Source organism: Pipistrellus hanaki (assembly GCF_964339955.1).
Source record: "Pipistrellus hanaki genome assembly, chromosome: 19".
NCBI lineage: Eukaryota > Metazoa > Chordata > Mammalia > Chiroptera > Vespertilionidae > Pipistrellus > Pipistrellus hanaki.
This window is the reverse complement of record NC_140521.1, coordinates 6,540,745-6,567,591: the sequence shown is the minus strand read 5'-3', so window position 1 is coordinate 6,567,591 and position 26,847 is coordinate 6,540,745. Positions and strand designations below refer to the sequence as shown.

Below are 26,847 nucleotides of genomic sequence, written 5' to 3'. Positions count from 1 at the left end.
TTCATTCTGTATACAGCAGAGTGATCTTTTAAAACATAAACATAAGAACATCACGCTGTACTTTAAAAATCTTCCAATGGTTTAGAATAAATTCCACAATCCTTACCGTGACTCCTAAAGATACATACGATACAGCCCATCCACTTCTCCAATCTCAGCTTTTATCACTTCCTCCCGCTGTTCCCTGTCTCCGGCTACAATGAATGACCTTCCTGCTGCTCCTTGAACACATGTAGCTTACTTCCGCCTTAAGACTTTTGCACTTGCTGTTCCATGTGCCCAGAAATCTCCTTCTTGTAGTTCCAACAGACAGAGCCTTCCAGTTCTTCCAGCTTCACCGTTACCTCCTGAGAGACCTTCCCTGACCAGCTAATAGGGAAAAGTCCCCACATTCAGTTACCTTACCTCAGTTCCCTGTTCACTTTCTTCCCAGCGTTTCCCCCTGTTTATTTCCCGCTTTCCTTTCCTACTGTTCCCCCCGTGTCCTTAGGCCCGGCACACGCGGTGCTCAGTGAATGACTGCCAGAACGAAGAGCCACCAGAGCAGAGGCACAGCCAGAAAGCCCTGCAGGCCCCTGACAGGTCCCGGCACAAGGTAAGCAGCACAACCCGGCCCCCGGCTCAGCGGCGCGGGAGCCCGGCCCCGGAGGCTCCGCTACCTGACCTGCCAACGGGGTTAGGGACGTGCCCGGCTTCGTCCCGGCGACCAATGCCCACTTCGTAAAGAAGGAAGGCGCTGACGGAGGAAAAGAGCTTCACGAGAATGAACGCTCCGCATGGAGAACCATGACAGCTGCTATTAGTCACAACTCCGTTCTCTTACCGGGGGCCCGTCCGGGGCTTCAGTTTCCTCTGCCCTACCGCGGGGCGACATCCCGAGTCCTCGCCGCACGCAGTCTCCAGCGACTCGGATCCCGGAGGCGCGAACGCTCGAGGCGCGGCGCCGGCCCCGTGGCGTCCCCAAGCCCCGCCCCCGTCCCCTAGCCCCGCCCCCTGCGTCATCAGCGCGGCGCGGGCGCGGCGGAGGCCCGGGGGCCTGGCCGGCTGCGGCGCTCGGGGAGGCCCCGGCAGGCGCCTGCAAGTGCCCCGCGCGGCTGGGCGGCGGCTCGGAGAGCCCGGCGGGCCGCGGCGAGGGGCGCGTGGAGCGGCGGGCCGCGGGGGCGGGCGCGGGCGTGGCTGCCGGGAGCTCAGGCGGGGCGCGGCGCCGGCGGGCGGGGCTGCCCGGCGCGGGTGTCCCGGCGATGTGTGGCGCTGAAGCGGCAGCGGGAGCAGAGGCGGCGGCGGCGGCGGCAGACTCGGCGTCGGCTTCGCGGCGGTGCCGGCGGCGGAGGCGGAGGCGTAGGCTCCTCCCGAGGACCTGGCGAGCGCGGGCCTAAGCGGCGGCCCGGCGAGGCCCCTGCACCGCGCTCGAGCTCGGGGCCCTCTCCGCCTCGCCCTGCCGCGGGAGCCTGCGTCCCCGGCCGGGGATGAGGCCGGGAAGCAGCCGCGCAGGGCCCAGCACAAAGGCCTGTCCCCAGGGGCCGGCACCGCCACTGCCGCCGCCGCCAGCCTAGAGCCGCCTGCCGCTGCCGAGCCGGCGCCGTGGTCCTCATCCCCGCCGGTCCCCGGGGCCGGCTGCCGCCCCCCTCCCCGAGGCCCAGGGGCCCGGGCGCCGAGCCCCGTGCTCCCTTCGCCGCGGTGGGCCCGGACCGCTGCGCAGCCTCCGCCGCTCCCGGCCGTAGGGGCCCCGCGGAGCATGTCGGAGAGCGACATGGAGAAAGCCATCAAGGTAAGGGGGAGATGCCTCCTTCCTCCCCGCTTTGCCCTGTGGCATTCCTCTCGGCTCCGGCTTCAGGAAACGGAGGGAACTTGGGGTGAGATTCCTGCGACTCCCGGGGTCTCGGTCCCCCCCCCCCGGACTCCGTGGCCTGCGTTTCACAGCCCTGGGGCGCAGGGTTTGTCTGGGGCTGGAGGGCGGGGTCTCGCCTGGTTGAGGCGGGGGGTGTGGTTTGTGCTCACCTGGAACCGAAGATGAGTGGCTTGGAGATACTTGATGTGAACGGGATGGAGGGGGTCTCACTACTCTGCTTTCGATCTCTCCCCAAGTGCCGCCAGCAGTTGCTTCCGGATGATCCGCTTGCTGCAACAGCACTTGGAGACTTGGACTTTACCCATCCCTCCGATTTGTTTGAAACTAGCCTCTTGGAAATCTGCAGTTTCAGAAGGAGGTGGTTCGCCTTCCTACAAACTCAGTCCTTTGGCCAATAGATTGTACTCATTTTTCAGTGTGTTCCCCTCCACTTTGCCTCTTTCCTTTCCCCTCTCCTCCTAGGGAGCACGGAGTTTATTTAGGAAGAGCTCACGGTGTCCTGTGACTTACTGCTCTGTTAACCACAACAAAAAGCTACTACGTTTTCTAAAATGACCGGAATAAAATGACAGTTTTTCTAAAACCTGATTTACTTTTTCTTAAAAAGCTCTTTGAGGCACTAAGAGGAAATTATCTAGCTATAATTAGGAAATTAGAGTCTTATACAAATTGAACATGAAACTTAACATCTATTGGTGTTATTCACTATTTTACAATGTTAAGTCAACTCAACATATTTAAGGATTTCATGAGGATTTTTGAGGGACGGGAACCCATTGGCAATTAAGGGTTACTGTATTTTCCCCTTCAGGACACAATCACCATGACCAATAACTGATAAAGAACTTAAACTTATAACAAATTTTTGGATGGTAAAGCTTATAGAAATCATTACCAAGAAACTTCACCTTTTAAAAGATACATCAAAATATAATGTATACGTTAAGGGAGATCAAATTTTTAATAATAGAAATAAAGGCTCTAAAAGACTGCTTTGACAGATCAGTATCTCCAGAGAGATAAACCCATGTTTTAACTGTTTTAGAAAAACTTGAACTCTGCTCATTAATAAAGTGAAAACCATAAGGACTCACTCTGTAAAGAGGATGGCACTTGTCCCTGAATTATGGGGCCAGTTGGGCATGCTGCAGGCTATAGTAATAGGCTGCTAGCTGGAGAGAGAAAGCAGAGCAGGCCTGCTTTTCAAAGCACTGTTGGCATCTAACACCTAGAAAGGAACATGATGGAGTGAACTCAGCTGAAGAGAAATCAAGATCATCATAAACTTACATATCTAGTCATTATTATAGACTTTTGCTTCAACGTTTCCATATAAACTTAAGCTCAACTTAATACAACTACATTAAAACTAAGAGCACACTCTAAAGGCAGGTCCTATGCATGTGCAAGTAGATTTAAACATTTCAGCTAACACTAGAATTTACCCTCTAGATACTGTTATTTATGTGTGTGGTTTTAACAATTTTATATTTTCTAGTGGTTTCAACAATTTCTGCAGGTAGGCTCATGGGTTGAAATCTCAGTGTTGCCATTCATTAGCTGTGTCTTTAAGTCAACTTCACTTCTTTGTCCCTTAGTTCCTCATCCATAGAAAGGAGATAAAAAACACTCCCCAGCTCATAGGGTATTTTTGAGGATTTAATGAACAAATATATCGAAATGTGCTTATGACAATAGCTAACATTTAGTAAGAGCTTGGTGAATATTAGCTTATAGCAATTTAAGAGGTTTAGAAAGAGACGCTGTTTTCTTCACTTGGTCATTATCGCCTAAGGTATTTTTTTTTTTTTTAAGCTTTCACATACTTTATATATTTTATTGATCTCAGAGAGGAAGGGAGAGGGAGGGAGAGAGAGAGAGAGAGAAAGAGAGAGAGAGAGAGAAACATCCATGATGAGAGAGAATTACCTGCATGCCCTCTACTGGGGATCTAGCCAGCAACCCTGGCAGGTGCCCTGACCAGGAATCAAACCTTGACCTCCCGGTTCAAAGATCAATACTCTATCACAGCCACACAGGCGGGCTAGCCTTCACACACTTGACAGGTCATCGGTGAGTCTTCCTACTAATTTGGGTGTGCCTAACTAATACAAATTAGTGAAGCTAAAAATAACTGACAACCAGTACTGACCAGAATGTAGAAGCAAGCCAGCGCTCATGGTTTTGCCTTTTTGAGGCTGCCTCTCAAGTAGTGAGAACAGGTCAGCTGGGAAAGCTGTTTTCCTGGGCTCTAACTAGCACTTAAATTTGTCTGACTACCGGAGAGCAGGCTGATTGGCCTTTTGGCAGGGGTTCCCTTGAATCTATTAATGGGTTGGGGACAGTTGCCATCTTAATATTGTCATCTACTCCATGATTAAAAATGTATTGAAACTTATGATCTAGCACATGGAGACTGTTCCATGTGCACTTGGGAAGAATATACATTCCCCTCTTGGATGGGGTGCCGTGTAGATGTCAGATAGGTCAGGTTGGTTGAGAACATTGTCTTCTATATGCTTGCTGATTTTCAGTCTAGCTTTTCTATCAGGAAGAATGGGGAGTATTGACATCTCCAAGTATTTCTGAATTTTCTATTTTTCCCTTAAATTCTGTCAATTTTTGCTTCATTTATTTTTGGATTCTTCTTAGGTGCATGTATATATGTTTGTAATTGACATTTCTTCCTGTTGACCTTTTTATCATAAGTGCTTCCCTTTTGCTATTAATATCTTTTGCTTTAAAGTTTATTTAAAGTTTGTCAGTATAGCTACTCCAGGTCTCTTATGGTTACTTGTGATATATCTTTTCCCATCCTTTTACTTTTTTCTTTTCTTTTTTTTTTAATTGTAGTATAATACATACAACAAAATTTACCATCTTAACCATTTTTAAAAAATATATTTTATTGATTTTTACAGAGAGGAAGAGAGAGGGATAGAGGGTTAGAAACATCGATGAGAGAGAATCATCGATCAGCTGCCTCTTGCACACCCCCTACTGGGGATGTGCCCGCAACCAAGGTACATGCCCTTGACCGGAATCGAACCCAGGACCTTTCAGTCCGCAGACCTTTCAGTCCATTGAGCCAAACCGGTTTCGGCCCATCTTAACCATTTTTAACTGTACAGTTTGGTGGTATCAAATACATTCATAATGGAGTGTAACCATCACCACCATCCATCTTCAGACTCTTCAGCTTGTAAAACCTAAGTTCTATATTCATTAAGCACCAACTGCCCCATTGTCTCTTTCCCACCAGCCCCTGGCAAACACTGTTTTAGTAATTCATTTCATGATTATCGAGCATTGCTATGAAGGCTATTCTAAGCTTGTCTTATATACTTGCATATTCATTAGGCAGAAGCTCTGTTTTCATCTCTGAATTTAGCCCTGTGTCTGGCACATACTAGCTGCACAATGAGTGTGTTTCATGGACAAATAACCTGTTCTCATACACTGGGAATCAAGATTCTAGTGATAAATATGGTTTATCAGATTTTCATTGCACCAAAACAATTTTAAAGTCTCATGAGTTTTAGCCTAATTTCTCAAAGTCTGCAGTTAGTTTCCTGTTCTATATGTGGAACTACATGTAGAAAAATAAGTTTTATAGCTTTCTTGCTTATGGGCAACAAAGGCTCAACATATCAGTGACTAAACAGGAATTCCATGAAAACGTTCATTAAACTGTAGGGAATCTATGTGGAACTATTGAAAACTATTGAAAAAATTTGTTGAAAAATATAAGTATAGTTATATAATGAATATAACAATATCTTTGTACTCAAAATGGTGCTGTTGAAAATTATATAAATTTACTATGATGTTTATTGCTATTTTACTTGAAAATTTAAGTCTTGACTTATTCAGTTATTCCAAAAATTTGTTCTAGGATATAGGCCTCTATATCATAGGAGCATTTATAAAACTAGTTTTTCTGGAATCTCAGAAAATACTTGGCCATCTAAGCAAATAAGTATTTAGTAGTGAAGCATTTTACCTCTACACTCCAAAGACAAAACAAGACATTGAGTGGTTCTACTTCAATGGACCTTGTAGATGAGCTGACAAATTTTTTGACCTAAAGTTTTTGCTTTCGCTCTTGTTGGAAAATATGCCTAATCTAGTCATTGGAACAAAATGTCTAATTATAAAGCCCTACCGAACACAAAGCTTTGTTTATCAGATTCTCTCAGAAGATGAGATACTGAATGATAAGATCTTCTGTTGTCCCACCTCTGTTTAATTGTCCAGCTTTTTAATTGGAGAATTCTCTGCCCTTTCTTTTTTATTTTAATAGGAAACCTCCATTTTAGAGGAATATAATATCAACTGGACTCAGAAACTGGGAGCTGGAATTAGTGGTCCAGTTAGGTAAGAAACCCATGTGCAAATTATGACAAAATTGTTCGGAAAAGGGCCATTTGAAATACATCTTAAATTAGAAGCATCAAGGGTGCCAGATTTGTGAAATAGCCTTAATTTAACAAGTAGAGGTGTCTATGTTAGGCTATTTCTCATCTGTTTAGGAATAAACTTAAGTGACCAAATCACATGTTCTGTAACATGGAATCATTTAAGATGTTGATCCTGTGGAGCTACTGAGAGTCACCTGTAGCCAGCAGAGGCCTCAAGTTGGCATCACATGGCTTAGGAGCTGAGGCCTAGAAGAGTGGATCAGATACTGCTCTGCCTTTCCACCTGCTAGCCTTGGGGGCAAGTTTGTTCTGATGCACCTGGATATATTCTTGATTATAAATACAATCCTCAAGGAACAAACTTGTTAAGTTAGTTTTCACTGTTACATAGATGATTTCTGATTGAATTTTTTCTCCAAATCTAGAGTCTGTGTGAAGAATTCTACCCAAGAACGGTTTGCACTGAAAATTCTTTTTGATCGTCCAAAAGCTAGAAATGAGGTATGATCCTTTACTGCCTTGTTTTGCCTAAATATTGAAGTGCCTAATAATTGATTTTATAGGGCAGCTTCATGCATAAATGCATGAAGAATTTTTTTTTTTAATTTAAGTTCATACCTACCCCCCTCCCTTTCCCCCCCCCCCCCTCTATTCATGTTATAAAAGCAGTGCTACATCTATCACTACCAAAGACTGTTAGTAGAGTCTTGTTTCAGCTAATGTGATTTTTATACATAGTTGAGTATTCAGGTTTACTTCCACTTTTGCTTACTGGAAACCATCCTTGAAGAGTGGAGAGAAAATAATACAGGGAAGGGTCTGGTGAAAAGTGTCTTGAAAGTGGCTGCAGGAGGGCTCTGCAGGATGTGTTTCTAGTAGTTTTTAAAAACAGGCATTTGTTTTGAATGATCTGGACTGGTGATGACATGTTAATAAGAGTGCAGTGAAAGACTCACTCTTTTGCTTATAAATGTATGAAAAATATCTGAAAGAAAAGAAATTATTTGCTAATTCATTTGCTAATGGATAGGACAGGAGCAAACAATCTGTTGTTGAGGTTTCATTCGTGGAATCCATCAAGGAGGTAATCTGTGTGCGATCCCCTTGTTCTGTGCATTATTCTAGGCGACAAGCTTTTCACTGTGATAGGCTTAGCCTCTTGTGCCTAATGTCAGTTTTTCCTGGGGCTGTTGGGAGAGAAGGTGTTGGCCTCTCCTATGGACAGAAACATTTCCTCTCTTCTCTTTAAGGTACGCCTGCACATGATGTGTGCCACACACCCAAACATAGTTCAAATTATCGAAGTGTTTGCTAACAGTGTACAGTTTCCTCATGAGTCCAGCCCCAGGTAAGACTACACAGGGTCATCATACTATGCCCACCTCTCCATACGCAGACCAAGGTGCAGTGGGTTTTTTTCTTTTGTGCCCCCCTCTCTTTTCCCCTTTCACTCCTTTCCTTCCTCCCCGTCTGCCTCCCTCCTTCTTTCTCATTCTTCTCTACATTTTGTTTTGGAAAATTTCAAACATTTGTGAAAGCAGACAGAATTATGTAATGAATCCCCAGGTTCCCATCACCCAGCTTCCGCAGTGATGAACTCATTGCCAGTCTTGTTTCCTCTATACCCTACTACTCTCTTGGCCCCTCTGATTATTGTGATTACCTTCTCTTTTTTATTTTTGTTTTTTATTTTTAAAAAGCAAGTAACGTGGAATTAAAACAGGTTCTATTTCAAATTAGCAAAAGGGGACCAAATATTATTCTAGGCAATGTTTTAGCGGCTGATATGGCAAAAAGCCCTTATTGCTTAGTCTGACATTCCTTTTAAAGGAAGAAACCAACATCATTCTTTTAGCTGCCAAATGTTTGGCAAGCCCATTGAATGGTGTTCTAAGTCTCTTCCTGGAAACTTAAAATTAAAATAAGGTTTGTTTTCTGTTGGAGGGAATGAGCTCTAAATCTGCCATCATAGCAATGGGATAGGCACCAAGGAGAGCATCCATAAAATACTTCGAGTTTACAAAGGAGAGTTGCTGGGGAGGTGAGTTGTCTCACAAAGCTGTTATGTGGGAACTAAGACTTGAAGGGGATAGGAAGAAGTTTTCCAGGTGGAGAGAGAAGATGGATTTGTAAAAACAAATGGGAAATGAATGATTATTTCTTACAACTGTGCTCTGTTGGTGAAAGCATTTGGATGGAAGCTGGAAACATTTATATCAAAGGATGGTAACCAAAATTCAAAAATTTTATTTATAACATGAGAATTTTTGCTTTTATTTAGTAATTGTGTAACCTTTTCCAGCTATCTTGCTGGGTATCCTCTAGGTCACATGAAAAAACTAGTGAAGTGGGGGGAGGAGGAGAGTAGATACACACACACACACACACACACACACACACACAGAATGAAAAACCAAGATAGCTCAGTACCCAGCCAAATGACTTGAAATTCATGTCCTACGCAGTCATATTCTGTTTTCAATATATTTTCATTCTAGCTGCCCTAAAATGCCTATGCAAAACATGTCACTTAAGTGTAATGTTCTCAAAAGGAACATTATTTTCAAAACTAAATCTTTTACTCTCAGCTTCTTAGAAAGCGTCAGGTCAGGAATATTCCTTATGCACAGTGTCCATTTGGTAGTGGATACTCCAAGGGGCTTGGTAGGACTAGACTTAGGGAGTAAATGACACACTTTGTAGATGAGGTATCGCTTTAGATTAGCTACTTGATGTTTAAGTTCTTTTTTTTTAACTTAACAAAATCAAATGCTTTCAAACAGGGCTCGACTCTTAATTGTAATGGAGATGATGGAAGGGGGAGAGCTATTTCACAGAATCAGCCAGCACCGGCACTTTACAGAGAAGCAAGCCAGCCAAGTAACAAAGCAGGCAAGTTAACCCCGGGTACAAATCAAACTGCCAACAATGTTGGTTAACAAGCACAATTTCATTGGGGGGAATAAAAGAAAGCTTGCAGAAAAGCTCTATTTACTCTCTCATTGCCTGCTTTGTTATGTGATCAGAAAAAAGATGCTTTGACAGGAGAAATGTGATACCTTTTATGCTTTGGAGGGGGGACTGTATTCTTAAGTGGTTGTCAATTGTCTATTATAAGATGTAAATAAACTCTGGAAGGAAGGTAATCTTAACTCTTGTAGATTGTAGATTGTAGATATCTTTGGACATGGCTTTCAAGCACTGTTTTTGAACTTTGAGATAAAATGTTGCTGATACCACTTAAAGGATTGTACAGTGTGAAAATATGTTCTGACAATAAGATAACTTTTGCTTATGAGTCACCTTTCTCTCTTCAGATTTTAGTAGTATTATAAGGTCTCTATAATTCTGGGTTATTCCTGGTTACAGTCTCTCTATTTTGATGCCATTTTAAAAAATTAGTCCTCACCAGAGGATATTTTTCCCATTGATTTTTAGAGAGAGTGGAAGGGAGGGGGAGAGACAGAGACAGAAATATCGATGTGAGAGAGACATCGATTGGTTGCCTGCTACTGCACTGGCCCCAACAGAGGGCTGGGGCCGGGGATCAAACCTGCAACCAAGGTATGTACTGTACCATTGACTGGAATTGAACCCATGACCCTTCAGTCCATGTGCCGGTGCTCTAACTACTGAGCTACACGAGCTAGGGCTTGCTTGATAACACATTTCATTGCTAGAGGAATAATTTATGTCACAAACAATACTAGGAAACCAACTGGAAATAACATCTTGAGGAGACCAAAAGCTAAACCCTCAAAGCTAATCTTCATGTCAAGCAAGCAAGGCAAAGAAAAGCAGAAAGCCTAGCACAATTGGTTCTTAATTTAAAAAATCCTTTGAAAAAAAAAATATATATTTAATTAATTTTTTACAGAGAGGAAGGGAAAGGGATAGAGAGCTAGAAACATCAATGAGAGAGAAACATTGACCAGCTGCCTCCTGCACACCCCCCACCGGGGATGTGCCCGCAACCAATGGTACATATCCTTGACCGGAATCGAACCTGGGACCTTTCAGTCCACAGGCTGACGCTCTATCCACTGAACCAAACCGGTTTTGGCTCGAAATTTTTCATGAGCAATTTTTGATGCCTTCTTTGTGGTGCGGTGGAGCTGATACTTGGAATGCTAAGACATTTCCATACTGAGAGTTGAAGAAAAGGTAGAATTTGCTCTTGCTATTTAATTTTAAAAATTATACCTTGTATTTTTCAAATATTAGGACTAAAGGGTGAGCTCTGTTAATCTGTTGTCAAACAAAACCCCTTCACATCTACCTAAACAGGGCACATTTCCCCAAGTGGGATGAGCACATTGGAATATCAGGTGGAAAAATCCAGCTAGCTGCTTCCCATTGTCCTTGAAGGCAGAGCTTGGAAGTTGAGCTCCCTGGGGAGTGCAGTTCTTTTCTGAGCCACGTGTCCGTGCGCTGCTCTGCGGGGGGAGAGCAGCCTGCTGTCCGCCAGTGTTCACTCCGCAGTGCTTGTCACATTGCAGATGAATGCAAGTGGAAACATTTCATTTCCCTCATAGCGTACAGGACTTACCATCACAGTTTATTCTGATAAAGAATCATTTTACTATTGTATTTTTTTCTTTTTGCTTAACAAAATACATGTTGCAGGTAAACTAAATTCATTTCTATTTCTTGGTACCAAATGTTTTATTTAATTTCTGCTTTAAAATTGAAGACCGACCATAGTCTTAATGGTCTTAATTAAAGATCATTTTTTAATATCCTGAGTTCTCTAAACTAGGAGCACTAAAGAGTTAATTCTTCTAAGATGTGGTTGCTATTATGTCCTTTTCCAGATAGCTCTGGCTCTACAGCACTGTCACTTGTTAAACATCGCGCACAGAGACCTCAAGCCTGAGAATCTGCTCTTCAAGGATAACTCTTTGGTGAGATGCCTTGCTTTTCTGCATTTTAGTGCTGCCATTCACAGCATAGTTCAGAAGTGGGCATGGAGGTGTGCATGTAATGTTTGAAGTGCTCTGAACCCATAGAGAAGAGGCTTTAGGCAGCTAATTTTTCCTATTTGTTTCCTTGCTGGAAGCCCAGAGAAATACCCCTCGCATGGATAATTTTTGTATGACTTAAGATTTTGTATATGTATTTGTAGGACTTAAGATTTTGGATATTATTTGGAGGGACTTTAGCAAGGGGCCAGAATCTCTATGTTGTTATATATTACCTTAAAACTTAACAGTTGTATTTGCTGTTAACCCTGATAAGGTGTTTTCTCTCCAACCCTACCCTCTGACACCTACACCATGTCCCATCGAATAAGTTACTCTGGCTATCAATGAAATTGATGTTGGTGAGAAGTGATGGGCCAATCTATAGAGCCAGGGAGCTTTTGAGTAAGATTTTGATTTAATGCTGACTTTATAAGTTATAAAACAAGGCTAACTGTGAGTCGGTAGAAATTGATTACTTTGTATATACTAAGAACAATTCCACAATATGAATCATTGTCTCCAGACCACTCATATACTCAGGTCTCAACTGGAAACTTGTGAGAGCTGAAGGTAACATGTTTTGCACCTGGATTTCCCTCTAATGTTTACTGAGAACTCTGGAGCAGTGACTTCATTTATTTGATTTCAGGATGCCCCAGTGAAGTTGTGTGATTTTGGATTTGCCAAAATTGACCAAGGTGACTTGATGACACCCCAGTTCACCCCTTATTATGTAGCACCTCAGGTAAGCATGTTCTGTTTCTGCCGCTGGCTGTGCCACCAAGCTGCCTGTGCACTCACATTTCTACTCCACAGCCCTCAGAGGCATGCATTACAAAGGGGAGGGGGAGTGCTCAGTTTCAGAAACCTTCAATTTAATTTGATGTAGGCATTTTATTCTTTTGGAATCAACTTTATTGAGGTATGATATAAAATATATAATAAAATATATAAAATATAAAAATACTCCTACTTTAAGTATAGTTTGATGAGTTTTGACAAATGGATACTCCTGCATGATCAGCATCACAATCAAGTTATGAAATGTTTCCATCACTTCAAAAGCTGCCCTGCGTGCCTTTCCAGTCAGTTTGCTCCCAACTTAATTCCTAGCCCCAGGCAGCAACCACTGGCATGCTTTCTGTTATTATTGGTTAGTTTTGTCTGTTGTAGAATTCCATAAAAATAGAACTATGTATATTTTGTGTTTTACTTTTACTCAGTATATTTTTGAAATTCTTCCATGTTGCATGTATCATCATGCTTTTACACAGGCATGAGGGATGTCCCTAGGAAAAAGTGATCTCAGATGCCTGATAGGCTAGAAGAAGAGATAAATCTCCTTCAGGGACCCAATCTTAATGTTCTTGACCTGGGCAAGCACTGATAAATTGCTGGTGATAAAAGGAGGGTGGGGAAGGGTTTTTGAAAGTACTGTGTTTGTGTAGGGTTTTTTTTTTGATTGTTGACTGCCAGTGTGGACCCTTTTTAGCCTTCAAGGAGTCTCTCAAGTTGTGTGTCATTGGTGTGATTTTCAGTAAACTGTTCCCTTTGGCCTGACTCTGACAGGTACTAGAGGCACAGAGAAGGCATCAAAAGGAGAAATTTGGCATCATACCTACCTCACCGACACCCTACACTTACAACAAGGTAGGGGAGAGTATTTTTCTTCACCCTCTGGGTGGCCTCTTTTCAGTGAGCTGGTTGTGGCCCTCTGGGAATGTGGCTCATTCCATTCTTATCCCTGAATCTTCCTGTGCAAATGCTGGAAGCAGCCACCCAAGCAGAAGAGCACTTGGAATTCAAATTTTTGTCTGATGAAATATAAAGTAAGGTTCTTATCGATTTAGGCTTTGCAGCAGGAGCCAAGGGCTGTGGTCGTCTATCGGTTATATATTTGGCTAGTTGTATAATCCAGTGACCATATTTAAAAGACAAGGTTGTCTTTAGCCGGGACCGGTTTGGCTCAGTGGATAGAGCGTCGGCCTGCGGACTGAAAGGTCCCGGGTTCGATTCCGGTCAAGGGCATGTACCTTGGTTGCAGGCACATCCCCAGTAGGGGGTGTGCAAGAGGCAGCTGATCGATGATTTTCTCTCATCGATGTTTCTGACTCTCTCTCTTCCTCTCTGTGAAAAATCAATAAAATATATTTAAAAAAATAAAAAATAAAAGACAAGGTTGTCTTTAAATTTACTTGCTAAAATCTCAGCATGAATGCAATGAATTTCCTGCATGATGTAATTTCCCAGTATTTTCTTCTCTTGCTGTTCTATTTTGTGAACCTAATGGTGCTCATGAATTAGTATGGCATTCATCAAAATTACACTGCAGATGAGTAACGTTGAAAAAAACAGTTCATGTTACTTTTGTATGTGTTTCAATGTTGGTCCAAATATAAACTTTATATTGGGCAACTAAATGAACACTGAATGCTACAACTCATTTTTAATAAAAATATGTAATAAGATATAATTAAATTTTTGAAAATTAAATACATCAACCTTAATTTAAATTAAAAAAAAAGAGAGAGAGAAGCAGGCTTGGCCCATGGGGCTCAGTAGGTTGGAGCATCATCCCATGCACTGAAGGGTTGCAGGTTCAAACTCTGCTAGGGGCACATGTAGGAGGCAAAGCCGATGGATGTTTCTCTGTCTCTCTCTCCCTTCCTCTCTTTGCAAAGTCAATAAAAATATGTCCTTAGGTGAAGAGTGAAAACAGGGGTAGGATGGGGGAGCAGGCACAATGAGTCCTTTGTGACCAAAGAAATGCCTTTGTTTATTTTATTTATTTTTTAATTTTAATGAGGGAGAGAGAGAGACAGATGGGGGGGGGGGGGAGAGAAAAGAAAAGGAAAGGAAAGAAAAAAAGATGGATATGAGATACATTGATCAGTTACTTCCTGTATATGGCCTGACTGGGAATTGAACTTGCAACCTAGATATGTGCCCTGATCGGGAATCGAACCGGTGACCTTCCAGTGCACAGGACAACTGAACCACACTGGCCAGGGCCAAAGGAATGAATGCTTTTTATTTATTTATTTATAAAATATGCTTTTATTGATTTCAGAGAGGGGGAAGGAGAGGGAGAGAGAATCATCAATGATGAGAGATGCTAATGTGTGTCTATGTAGTGTATGTGGCACATAATAAATATGGAGTGAAGCCCTAGCCGGCTTGGCTCAGTGGATAGTGTCGGCCTGAGGACTGAAGGGTCCCAGGTTCAATTCTGGTAAAGGGCACATGCTTAGGTTGTGAGCTGGATTTTCAGTGTGGGGCATGCAGGAGGTAGCTGATCAGTGATTCTCATCATTGTTGTTTTTCTCTTCTCCCTTCCTCTCTGAAATCAATTAAAAAATATATTTTTTAAAAATGGAGTGAAAAGTTAGACTTCCTGAAACTTTTCCAGTCTCTGTTAAGTGATTCTTGGATAGATCAGCCTGTGTATGTCTAGGCCAGCCACGGAGGCTTTATTTTGGAGCTGTGCCTCTGCTAAAAGTGACCATTTTCTCTTTGCTTTCAGAGCTGTGACTTGTGGTCCTTAGGAGTGATTATCTACGTGATGTTGTGCGGATATCCTCCTTTCTACTCCAAACATCACAGTCGGACTATCCCAAAGGACATGCGGAGAAAGATCATGACCGGCAGTTTTGAGTTCCCAGAGGAAGAGTGGAGCCAGATCTCAGAGATGGCCAAAGATGTTGTGAGGAAGTGAGTCCTGGGCCACTGGGCAGGGAGACCAAGTAAGCCATAAGGTGGCGCAACACAAGGGAATGTTGGGTAGAGAAAAGTCATTTGTTTCTTAGGCATGTTCATTCCTATTTAGCATCACAGAAATCTTACCCCTAGAGCCTGAGATGAAGGTTCTCAGCGTCCACCCCTCAGTGGAAATGGAGCTTTGCGCCCTCCTGTAGCATTCCTAGAATTTATCCCTGGGATTGTGAACCCCAGGTTCTTCAATAGCCAGTGTCTCTGTGAGCATAAATTCAGGGCCTTAAGTGATAATCTCTACTCCCTGAACCCTTTGTACCATCTTGTCCGTAAGCCAATCATTTGGGATGGACGTTAGGAATGAATTGGGTTATTAAGATGATAACAATGCTTTTGGCTTTTCATTTCTTGGCTGCTGTGGGAGTATGTGATTGATGGTGTGGGGCCTGGACCCCACCCTCCAGCCTTCTGACATATATGAAGATGGGAAGAGTTAGAAGAATTAGGGCTAATAAGTAGATGAGGGACAGTTGACATTCAGAGCTCTTTGGTAGCTGGAGGGTTAGGTAAGTAGTCAGACCTAAAGTTGAGTGTATGTGGGAGGCTTAGCTGCCTGAGTCTTGGGCACTGTTCTAGTATTCCTATTGCTTGGTTTCACTGAGCAATTTTTCCTTTTTTGGTTTCAGTTTCTTCATCTGTAATGTGATCAAGATAAGCATTAAAGGGGCAGTATCTGGGAACTGTCTCCTGATAGTACAATCCTTTTTCTGTGGAAATTTAGCGAGCTTGTTCTGTTGACTAGGGGTCTGTGTATCTAAAGAGGGGCTAGTTTCTAAAACATATAAGCAAAAGTTTTTTAGGAGGATAGAGGCAATTAAATCACTATCTGTCTTCCCATGCTGTCTTTTCGACTACTTAACCAAAATATCAGTATCCTCTAAGTTGTTCTTTGTCAGTTCTATAAAATATCACTAGAGCAACATGAATCCTTTCTTTAGAATCTGAAGCTGTTTGTTCAGAATGATCCAGAATAAAAGAGCAAATAGGCATGTTGTCCTGACTCTGACATTTGGAATGGGAAGATATGTGTTGGAAGGAGCATGCTGGAGTGAGCTAGGAATTGCATCAGCATGAATACATAAGATATAAAGAAGTCGGATCAGAGCAATACACAAGGCTTAGAAGGAAATGCCATCCCCTTCTCAGAGTCTCTAGGAATTTTGCTTTAGAATGTCTCTGGAATAAAAAATTCATGTCCTACCATGATCTCACCACAAGTAGCAACCTGAGTTTTCAAAATGTCCTGACCCTTCAACTAACTTTGTAGCCACTATTAGCCAAAAGAGCACTCTCAGGCCATTTTGAGAATTAGAGCACACTACCCTAAAAACATCAATATGGAGATTCAGGGTCTTAGGAACTATGAGCAATATGTAGGATTATTTCATTAATCCTACATACTGGGTTAATTACTGGGCTGAAGTATCTCTGGGTTAAGTTTTTCCTACCACTTTTACCTCACTTTGTACAGATGGGAAGGACACAGCCCTCACAGCTAGTGGTTAGGGACTAGAACCCCACCCCTGCTCTGCAGATGGAAAGTCTAAGCTTGTAGGAGTTGGAAGAAAGTCAGACACTAGAGCTGGTTAATAGCAGACCCCAGAACTTATTGGTTGTCTGGAAGCAACTGTACATGGCAGCTCTGTTGGCCTTTTCTCCACAGGCTCTTGAAGGTTAAACCAGAGGAAAGACTCACCATTGAGGGAGTGTTGGACCACCCCTGGCTAAACTCGACTGAGGCCCTGGATAATGTTCTACCCTCTGCTCAAGTGATGATGGATAAGGTGTCTTTTTTTTGTTTTTAAATTTAAATTCTTTATTTAAAGTGTTACATAAGTCTCCTTTTTTCCCCATTGACCTCTCCCAGGCTGTCCCCACTCTCCATGCATAGGTTTTGAATGATACTTATTTTGTTGGCAGATAAGGTTGAGTTGAGAAGGAATGTTGGGAACTCGACTTAGTGAGGGGTTAAAGGCAAAACAATGTAGAGCATGCAGTCTTTTTCAGAGAAACATCTCTGGTTTCCTGAAAATCAAGGTTGGAAATAAAGAGCTTCCCATAAAGTCCCAGATCAAGGCCTGGCAAATACACACTAGGGGAGCAAACCACTTAAAGGAATATCCTCCCTATGATCATCAGTGGGAAAAACAACCTAACTTCATGAATGGGAAATCAGTGAGATACGTTGTGACAGGGCCAGGCTTTGAAAGTAGCAAGTCTTATCTTTTAAAAAATGTATGTTTTTATTGATATCAGAGAGGGAGGGAGAGAGAGGGAGAGAGAAACATCAATGATGAAACAGAAGGTCACTGGTTCAATTCCAGGTCAGGGCTCCTGTATACCCCTTACTGGGGGTCAAACCTGCAACCCAGGCATTTGCCCTGACCTGAAATTGAACCAGTGACCTCCTGGTACATGGATTGATGCTCAGTCACTGAGCTACAACGGCCAGGCTAGTCTTCTCTTACTAGGATGTAGTTGAGATATTTGAAAAGATGTTTGCATAGGGAAGGTGTTTAGGAATGGATAACCAGAATTGCAGACTCGCCAACCTAGGACTTGTGTGGTAATTTAGAATATGAGGGGCGGCTCTGAGAGCAGAGAAGTAGAGATGAATGAATAGGCTTAATACTTTTAAAGATAATTTTCTACAATTTTTGGTAACTGACTAGATAGATATAAGGGAACTGTTGGGTGGCACATCAGGTGGTACCATCGACAAATAGAGGAAACTCAAGAATGAAGCTGGTTTGAGTAAAGGGAAATCGTTTAGGTTTTAGATATTGTTTCAAGTGGTAGGTGGACACTCAAATGAGATTTGTGGTCTGGAAACAGAGTGTGACTGAGAGACAAAGGCAGTGGCAAACAGGCCAAGCTGGCCAGGGAGAATACTATCTTCTTAAAAGGGATAGGGTTGAAGTGTGACATAGAATGAATGAATAGGAAAAGAGAATGCTAAGACCTCGCTTAGTTTATGGGAGAGAAAGGAGAGCTGGAAGGAAAAGAATTCTCTGCCATCTCAGATTTGTGTCCAGAAGTATAAAAATGGTTTGGTCAGTCTAAATCCAAAGGGATTATTTGTATCCTCTGTTAGTACATGAGGTTTCAATGTAGCTTTCTTAAAAATCTTGGACATGAAGAAATAATTGCATCTGTAGTTACTTTAAAATTAGTGCATAATTAAGCCAAGTATGGATTTGTAGAATCTTCTTAATAAGAGTAGCTCATAGGCCTATAAGATGGAACTTCAACGTGACAGTGTATTCCTGTTGTTAAAGAATGATGTGGTCATGATGTGGGTAGGTCAACCTTGGAAAAATGGCCACATATGCAGATGTTGAATAGTGTCCATCTAAGCCCTGGCTAGGAGATAGAGTTTGAACTTGCGCCCTTAAATTATTCCCATCTTTCTGGTTGGGCCATCACTGATGAAGAGATAGATAAGAGGGCCCAGAGGGATGCATCCAGGGCTAGCTGTTACAGTCCCTGTAAATCTTCCTGATCTAAAAGTATGCTTAATAAGGAACTGCTTTTTTGTTTGTTTTTGAACTGCTTTTTTAAATTGTCAGAATTTATTGTTGAAATTCAAACAGTGCAGAGATATATAAAATAAAAAGCAAAAGTTCCTTTTCATGTCCTTGCCTTACTCTTACCCCTCCAAAGCGAGCTAACCTATGGTGTGATGTATCCTTCTTGATGTTTTTCTGGGGAGACCCTCACACACGTAGGAATTTGTCCTTTTTAAAAAAAATAACAAAAAAAAAAAGGGATCATCTTGTTCTTATAAAACTTTCTGCTGAGTATTTGCCTTCCCTCATTGGTCTGCCTGTAATGAGAACAGCATTGGTCATAAAGACACAGATTTCAAGTTCTACACTTCGTGACAGTTATTTCTCATTATAAATTAATTGACTTGAGTATAGACCAGTGCTCGAGTGTCTACCACACTCAGTGTGTGAAAACGGTTGGGGTTCTGAGCCATCAGGGCTGAGGTGCCTGAGTACACTTTGGAAGGCTTCTCGGGCAAGAGCTTGCCAGCCTTTTCTCTGATGTACACGTATGCCTCTCTTTATACTTGCCCTTGCCAATGACTGTGACATGAGCCTCGGGAGTATTTCTTCTGGGCCCTGCTGATCCCTGGGGAAGAATCTTTCCTTTATCAAAATTTGTATACATCTAGCATAATAGTGAAATTGCCTTCTTAATTCTTTGAGCTCCTTCCCATGCTCTTAGATTGGCTTTCTAGGTACTCAGAAATTAATATGAAAAACTGACAACAGTGTTTGCATTCAGGCGGTGGTTGCAGGAATCCAGCAGGCTCATGCGGAACAGTTGGCCAACATGCGAATCCAGGATCCGAAAGTCAGCCTCAAACCCTTGCATTCTGTGAACAACCCTATTCTGAGGAAGAGGAAATTACTTGGGTAACTGAGCTTATTTCATCTATTCTTGTTCATGGTTGGGTGGCCCATTTTCTGCCTTTAAAAAAATATATATCTTTTAATTGATTTCAGAGAGAAAGGGAGAAGAAGAGAGAGATAGAAACATCAATTTTGAAAGAGAATCATTGATAGCTGCCTCTTGCAAACCCCCTACTCGGGATCGAGCCCGCATCCTGGGCATGTGCCCTGACCAGGGATCAGACTGTGACTTCCTGGTTCATAGGTTGATGTTCAACCAGTGAGCTGCCTCTTAAGAAGGAAGAATAAGCTGTTTTTAAATAGCATCAAAAGTTGGAGATGCTGTATAGTTAATTTTCTGAAAAACCTGTTACCTTATGTTTAGAGTTATATCTGTTGAGTGTTAGGTTTTTGGGTCTTACCTTGTTATTATCTCTCCCCCAAACTTTTAAAGCACCAAGCCAAAGGATGGTGTTTATATCCACGACCGTGAAAATGGAACTGAGGACTCAAATGTTGCCTTGGAAAAGCTCCGAGATGTGATTGCTCAATGTATTCTCCCCCAGGCTGGTAAAGGTCACATCATTTACAAATGCTGTGTGTGTGTGTGTGTGTGTGTGTGTGTGTGTGTGTGTGTACATGTGTCTGCATGCACATGATAAAGAGTGATTTAATTTGGGTTGTATGTTTCATCTTTGTGTATAAGAAAGGAAGTATATTATATAAATCAGTCTTTACCCATTCAAGAGTGGATGGTGGGTTAGAGTAAGTTCTATCTTTCCTTTGTTTTTTGTATGTGACATTTGTAATTTAGGTTTAAGGTACAGCATATAATTTTATATTCTTTTGTTTTGTTAATAAGGGCATGTTTGGAGAATAGAAAATGTGGACAGGTCAAGCTCAGTTTGAGAAGGTCAGGAGACTCATTTCCAGAGCTGTTAGGAGTTCAAGGCTTCATTAATTTGTGACTATAAAGAGAATACGCCCCCAGTTCAGGAGTGGACTCAGCTGCTACTTGTGTGATGGGCAGTGTGTGACTTATATGTGGTTTCTTTTGAGTGAGAGTTTGCTTTCAATGTTATTTCCCCACTCATTGGGGTGTAATGGGCTTTTCTCAGAAAATGAAAGAGATCGTTCAAGTAGTAGGTCAGAAAACTGTTGGGTTGACCTTCATAGTTCTTGCATTTTAAGAGAACTCATATTTAGTGTACCTCCAATAGCCTTCCAAAGTAAGAAATGAGCTTAGGAGAAAGAAGGTAGCCCGCTTAGCCTTGCTCTTCCTCTATATCTCTTGATCTGTTAGGTTTACCAGAGACCTAAGCTGTTTTTGCTGAGTAATAGTCTGACACTGCCTATTCACATCCCCCAGTGCAAAGACTCTGGGGCCATCAGAGGATTTGTGGGAGGAATTCAAAGACCAGAAGTGGTCTATATGTCATGTAGAGATTAGCAGGAACGGCAGTGTCCGGTGAAGTTGGTACCTTTAGTCATCAATTTTCAACAAGTTGAACATCATGTCCTTCCATCTCTGACACTAAAATCCCATAATACTGCAGGGAAATGCAACTTCTTCATCTTTATCAATAGGCGAGAATGAAGATGAAAAGCTGAATGAAGTAATGCAAGAGGCTTGGAAGTATAACCGGGAATGCAAACTTCTGAGAGATACTCTGCAAAGCTTCAGCTGGAATGGTAGGAGCCTTAATTACTTCTTTCCCCAGGAATACAGTGAAGTGATTGTTTAGGACACGTAGGAATCTTTGGGGGCCTACCTGGAGCTATTTTTTTTATTGTTGTTAATTTTCACCGGAGGGTATTTTTCCATTGATTTTTAGAGAGAGTGGACGAGATGGGGAGAGACAGAGAAAACATCGAGGTAAGAGAGACATATAGACTGGTTGCCTCCTTTACACTCCTAATCAGGGTTAGGGATCGAACCTGTAGCCCAGATATGTCCCCTTGACTGGAATCAAACCTGGGGCCCTTCAGTTTGGGGGCCAACACTCTATCCACTGAGCTAAACCAGCTACGGTCTGACTTTGTTCTTGGACAAGAGAAATCCAGAGCAATAGCTTGGAAGAAATTAGCTTCCATGGTATGTTTTAAAAAAGATTTTGAAATATCAATACAGAAAAGTAATCACATTTGAAGTGTGTACTGTTGATGATTTAAAAAAAATTTTTTAATTGATTTTTTATAGAGAGGAAAGGAGAGGGATAGACAGAAACATCAATGAGAGAGAAAAATTGATCAGCTGCCTCCTGCCCACTCCCTACTGGGGATGTGCCCGCAACCAAGGTACATGCCCTTGACCGGAATCGAACCTGGGACTCTTCAGTCTGCAGGCTGACACTCTATCCACTGAGCCAAACTGGTTAGGGCCTGTTGATGAATTTTTACAAAGTGAACATTCCCTATAATTAATCCTTAGAACATGTAGTGGAACATGGACTCTCTTTAGTCACTACCTCCCACCCCCAAGGGTTATCACAATCCTGATTGATAGCGCTATTTTTTTTTTTAATATTTCTTTTTCTTTTTTAAAAAAATATATATTTTATTGATTTTTTACAGAGAGGAAAGGAAAGGGATAGAAAGCTAGAAACATCGATGAGAGAGGAACATTGACCAGCTACTCCTGCACACCCCCTACTGGGGATATGCCCGCACCAATGTACATGCCCTTGACCAGAATCGAACCCAGGACCTCTCAGTCCGCAGGCCGACGCTCTATCCACTGAGCCAAACCGGTTTCGGCTGCTATTTTTTTTTTTTAAATTATTATCTGTGTACATATCTTACCATTGCCCCCCCGATAGCACTATTGATTTGTATTTTATATAAATGGAATCAGACAAGTCTATGTTCTTCTGTGTCTGGCTTCTTTTAGTTAACATTATATTTGTGAGATTCAGCCCTGTGTATAGCAGATCATTCTCATTCTCTATATATACATTTATATTCTCAATATATGTTTCTCTCTCTCTCTTTCTCTCTCTCACCACACACACAAACACATGGATGGGCAAAAGTAGGTTTAAAGTTGTTAGTATGCAAAAGTTTATTCTTTTATTATTTATTGTTTGTATTATGTATTTGCATTTTTCTTCTTCTTTTTGTATCCTTACTTTTGGTGGCTGGTAATTTAACATACTTTTGCCCACTCCTCTGTGTGTGTGTGTGTGTGTGTGTGTGTGTGTGTAGATAATCTACTTTTGGACATGTGAGTTATTTCCAAGTTTTGGTAATTAAGAAAAGGGCTGCTGTGAATGCTCTTGTGTATTATCTTTTGAAGAATGTTTTGATAAACTGATTTCTCTTACATCATATATCTAGCATTGAATTGCTGGTTCATGGAGGTATTCATCTGTGTGGCTTTAGAGGGTACTGCTAAGAGTTTTCCGAAGTGGTTATTCTGATTGATACTTCCACTAGCAGTGTTTGAGGGTTCTATGTACCCTACTTCCACATCAACTCTTGTCTGTCTTTCCATTTATTTTAGTCATTCTGGATAGATTATAGTGTTTTTACAGTATCATTTTGCTTTGCTTTTCCCTAATGAATTTTAGCACTTTAAAGATGTTTATTGGCCATTTAATATTCCTCTTTTGTGAAGTACCTCTTCTTTTGCTAGTTTTTCGGTTGTGTTATATCTTTCTTATGGATGTATGAGTTCTTTATATATTCTTGATAAGAGTCCTTTGTCAGACATATATATTACAAATATCTTTTTCTTCATAGTTTCCTTGTTTGCTATTGTAGTGAACATTGGATTGTTACTGCTAGCTTAATGGAACTGCTCAATTACTACTTGCAAAATGGGGGGAGGGGGGGTCTGACCTGCTTTTGATCAGTGTTGGGTATGGTTCCTCCATTGGTGAAGATGAATTGGATACTGATACGGTGTACCTTACTGGGTTCCTGTCAAGAAACTGTCTCCTCCCAAATAGTTTGGAGATTGATCTTTTTCTTTCTTGGGTTTCAGGTCGTGGATTCACAGATAAAGTAGATCGACTAAAACTGGCAGAAATTGTGAAGCAAGTGATAGAGGAACAAACCACGTCCCATGAATCCCAATAATGACAACTTCAAACTTTGTTTTTTTACAACCTGAAAAACTATTCTTCAATGTAAAAAGTAATTTTTATGTAAATTAATAAATCATAATTTCATTTTCACATTGCTTAAAGATGCTGTATAGATTTAGATATGGTATTTACTAATAGAATAGTTCATTTGTTTGTTTTTAAGAAAACTTAGTTCCTAGAGATATACATTATTTTAGAACTGCTTAGTCATGTTTATAAGATGACAGATATTATATCAAGCAAGATTGTTTTATTTGTAATAAAGTATATAAAAACCACTTGTTAGCCATAGACAAAGGACCAACTATACTGATCTTTCTGCTTAGTAAACGGTTGAATCAAATACTGTGGAATTTGGTTTTAATTGCCCGGTGTATTTACTTTCTGCACTATTGGTAGATTAGCCCTCATGCCAAGAAATGTTTGTGGATCCATGTTGCAGACTGTCTGCTGAAACTCACAAGATGCTGGCTCCCATGATGGGAGAGGCAGAGAGCTGAGCCTTCATTTTTGTTGTCCCTAATTCCTAAGAAATAAGTGGTAACACTTTGGTTTTTTTTATTGCTCATATTTGTTAAAAGGAATTGGTGTGATTCTTAAATCTAATGGATTCTCTTATGAGTTTATTCTTTTTATGTTTAATCAAAATTTCAGTTTTCCTTCCTCTGAGACCCTACTTTGTCCTCTCTCCTTCCTGGCAGCCCTCACCAACTCCATTGCTTCTTACATCCTTTCCCTGTTCTTCTGGTCCACTTACGGCAGGGGTCTTCAAACTACGGCCCGCGGGCCACATGCGGCCCGCAGAGGAGTCTGATCCGGCCCGCCAGGTTTTTTGGGCAGTGAGCGCAGCCGAAGTGTTACAGTAGGAATTAGTTGTTCATATAGTCCGGCCCTCCAGCTCTCTGAAGGACCGTGATCTAGCCCCCACTTTAAAAAGTTTGAGGACCCCTGACTTACAGGGTGATTTCCTGAGAAAGTTACATTTCATGAAAAGTGGACTTTTGGATTAGCATCTAATACAGTCCAGGTTTTTTCCTATTAAAGCTGCCCTTTTTTTCTGTAATGTTTCTGCCTAGGTTTCATGTCGGCATCCTCTGGGCTGCATTTATTTTGTTCTGCTATAATACATTACCAGGAAGCATGCTTCTGGCCAAGTTCAACTGTTTGAATGGAAATCAAGGCTGGATGCTTTTCTGTTTGTCTTTTTGTCAAATGGACTTCCATAAAAAATCATGTTAAAAAAATGTTTTTAGAAGCTTAGCTGTGTTCTTAAGAAGAGCTAATAGACAAACACCAATTTGCAGAGCAGAGGTAAAGGATTGGTAGGCTCAGATAATCAGTTTTATTCTGGCACATTCTCTTCAATCAAAATCCACCCCACAGAGCTAACTCATTTTGCTGAGTATATAATTTAGGTGACATTTGGTTAGTATGGCCCATATACAGATGTAACTGGAAATATAATAATATAAAGTATCTTTTTAAAAAAATATATATTTTTTTGATTTTTTTTTTTTTTTTTTTTTACAGAGAAGAAGGGAGAGGGATAGAAAGTTAGAAACATCAATGGAAGAGAAACATCGATCAGCTGCCTCCTGCATACTGGGGATGTGCCTGCAACCAAGGTACATGCCCTTGACCAGAATCGTTCCTGAGACCCTTAAGTCCGCATGCCAACACTCTATCCACTGAGCCAAACCGGTTATTGCACAAAGTATCTTTTAAGAATTACCTTTTACATTTATTTCCTTTTATTTTGGGGAATTTGTAATTTAAGTATTTTTTGAGGTAAGACTCACTATGTTAGGTGAATGGATACCCTGTAAGGAGAATTTATTACTTTTAAACATGGCAAAATTTAAGAATAAGGCAGCAGAGAAATGTTTTATTTACTGACCATAAAACTTAGCTAAAAATTGAATTAAGGATTGAACTGTATTCTATTTTTCAGTGAAATGTAGTCTTACAAATCACTTCTTGCATTCAGGAAAAACTGCACTTGTTTCTCGAACAACTGACCACGGGTTGTTTTTCTTATCTTAGGGCACAGGTTCAGTATTCACTAGGGATACTTTGTTACTCTTCTTTTTCTTCAGAGTAAATTTCTAGCATGCCCACTAGAAATTTCCTAGTTTCTATTAATTTCTCAAATCATTTGTTTAGGTGTCTTCTAAAGGCTCAGGATGATTCTCCCTCCCCTCCCCCCCAGGGTGTGGTAAGTTTTGGGCATGCCCTAAAAGGGTATCCCAAATGATGCCTTCTGTTTACTTGGAGCAGCTGTTGCCCATGTAGCAGTTGTTTCAGGGTGAATTAATCTGGTTCCCAAATGTGCACTGGCTCCAGACATGTCCAGATGAGCCCCTGGCTGAAAGTTTGTGAATACCCTATACCTTACAGCTCCAGCTGTTGTAACTCAAAAGTGGGTCCTACCCTAGACAGAGTTCCACTGTTGGGTGGTCAAAGTTTTCTTTGTTGAGTGAGTTTGTAGGCCAGTAGCAAGTACTGCCGTACCATACCAGCCAGGTTCACTGATAAAGCAAAATTTGTAACTCAAAGTGAGACAAAAATTGTCCTTTTCTCTTCTGGCCTGTCTCCGATGCCTAAACTTGCAGAAAGTTCATATTGTCAGAACAGTTTTTGTAGACAGAAAGTTAGAGTCTCTAGTTTTACCACATGATTTGCTAACTTCTGCTTACTAAAACCAATACATATCACAATACATATTCACCTTTAGACATTACCATAGTTATAAACTGCTTGATGTAAAACAAGTTGTATATCTTCCTGGCTAACATATTGTATAAGCATAGGAGAATATCTGTCAGAAATTTATTGTTTGAAACATAGGAGGAACTTCTTAAATAGTTTTGTTCTTGTATTTATTTGAGAAAGAACAGGTTGAAAAAATTACTGGTTAAAGAAGTCAAATGATTTAAATCAGATCTTTTGTATGAATGCTTACGTGTGTGTTATTTATTGAAGAAAATGTGTTTCAATTTGGGAACTGGAAAACTGGATATTTAATTTAAATTATATTTTTATTTATTTAAAAAGTAGAGGTTTTCTTTCATTCATTTAGTGCTTTCATCCCACAAAATTACCTAACCTAATTTGCCCTGCTTGTTTTGGTTAAGATACAGGGAAGCACAATTAAATCTTATAATTTCTAAATTACTAATTTTAAGAGGTTTTCCACTTACATGAACTACAAAGAAAAAAGAAATCCAGCTAGCAATCATTTCACCTTTTTGCTGTAAAATTTAAAAATAAGTTTGTGACATAGCAGTATAAATTTTCTTGCTAGATGCTAATGATAATTTTTATCATCTATATGAGGACTTAAATATTAATTGG

The 26,847-nt window shown here is 41.3% G+C and overlaps 3 protein-coding genes across 8 annotated transcripts in view; 2 read left to right on the top strand and 1 right to left on the bottom strand.

Annotated features, from left to right (window-relative positions):
- The window catches only part of ACAD10 (acyl-CoA dehydrogenase family member 10), a 151,688-nt gene that overhangs the window by 62,568 nt on the left and 62,273 nt on the right, over nt 1-26,847 (top strand). The window lies entirely within an intron of this gene.
- Nucleotides 1,028-26,546, top strand: MAPKAPK5 (MAPK activated protein kinase 5). 5 transcript variants are annotated; one of them, XM_084868182.1, is made up of 15 exons: nt 1,033-1,768; nt 2,086-2,207; nt 6,153-6,226; nt 6,696-6,771; nt 7,521-7,618; nt 9,054-9,162; nt 11,085-11,174; nt 11,884-11,979; nt 12,804-12,884; nt 14,758-14,945; nt 16,669-16,789; nt 19,299-19,429; nt 19,860-19,975; nt 20,993-21,097; nt 23,391-26,546. In XM_084868182.1, exons 5-15 carry the CDS (start codon nt 7,533-7,535, stop codon nt 23,483-23,485), a joined length of 1,218 nt encoding a protein of 405 aa, XP_084724308.1. In that variant the 5' UTR covers nt 1,033-1,768; nt 2,086-2,207; nt 6,153-6,226; nt 6,696-6,771; nt 7,521-7,532; the 3' UTR covers nt 23,486-26,546. The 5 variants fall into 5 exon arrangements, with proteins under 5 accessions (XP_084724309.1, XP_084724305.1, XP_084724306.1 ...); XM_084868181.1 differs by having other exon boundaries at nt 19,860-19,981; XM_084868179.1 differs by lacking the exon at nt 2,086-2,207 and having other exon boundaries at nt 1,031-1,768; nt 19,860-19,981.
- TMEM116 (transmembrane protein 116) overlaps nt 2,214-26,847 on the bottom strand; it is a 131,453-nt gene continuing 106,819 nt past the window's right edge. Inside the window, exon 11 of the mRNA XM_084868201.1 lies at nt 2,214-3,077. Coding sequence (XP_084724327.1) covers nt 3,018-3,077 — 60 coding nt within the window. The 3' untranslated portion in view covers nt 2,214-3,017. The remainder of the gene's footprint in view (nt 3,078-26,847) is intronic.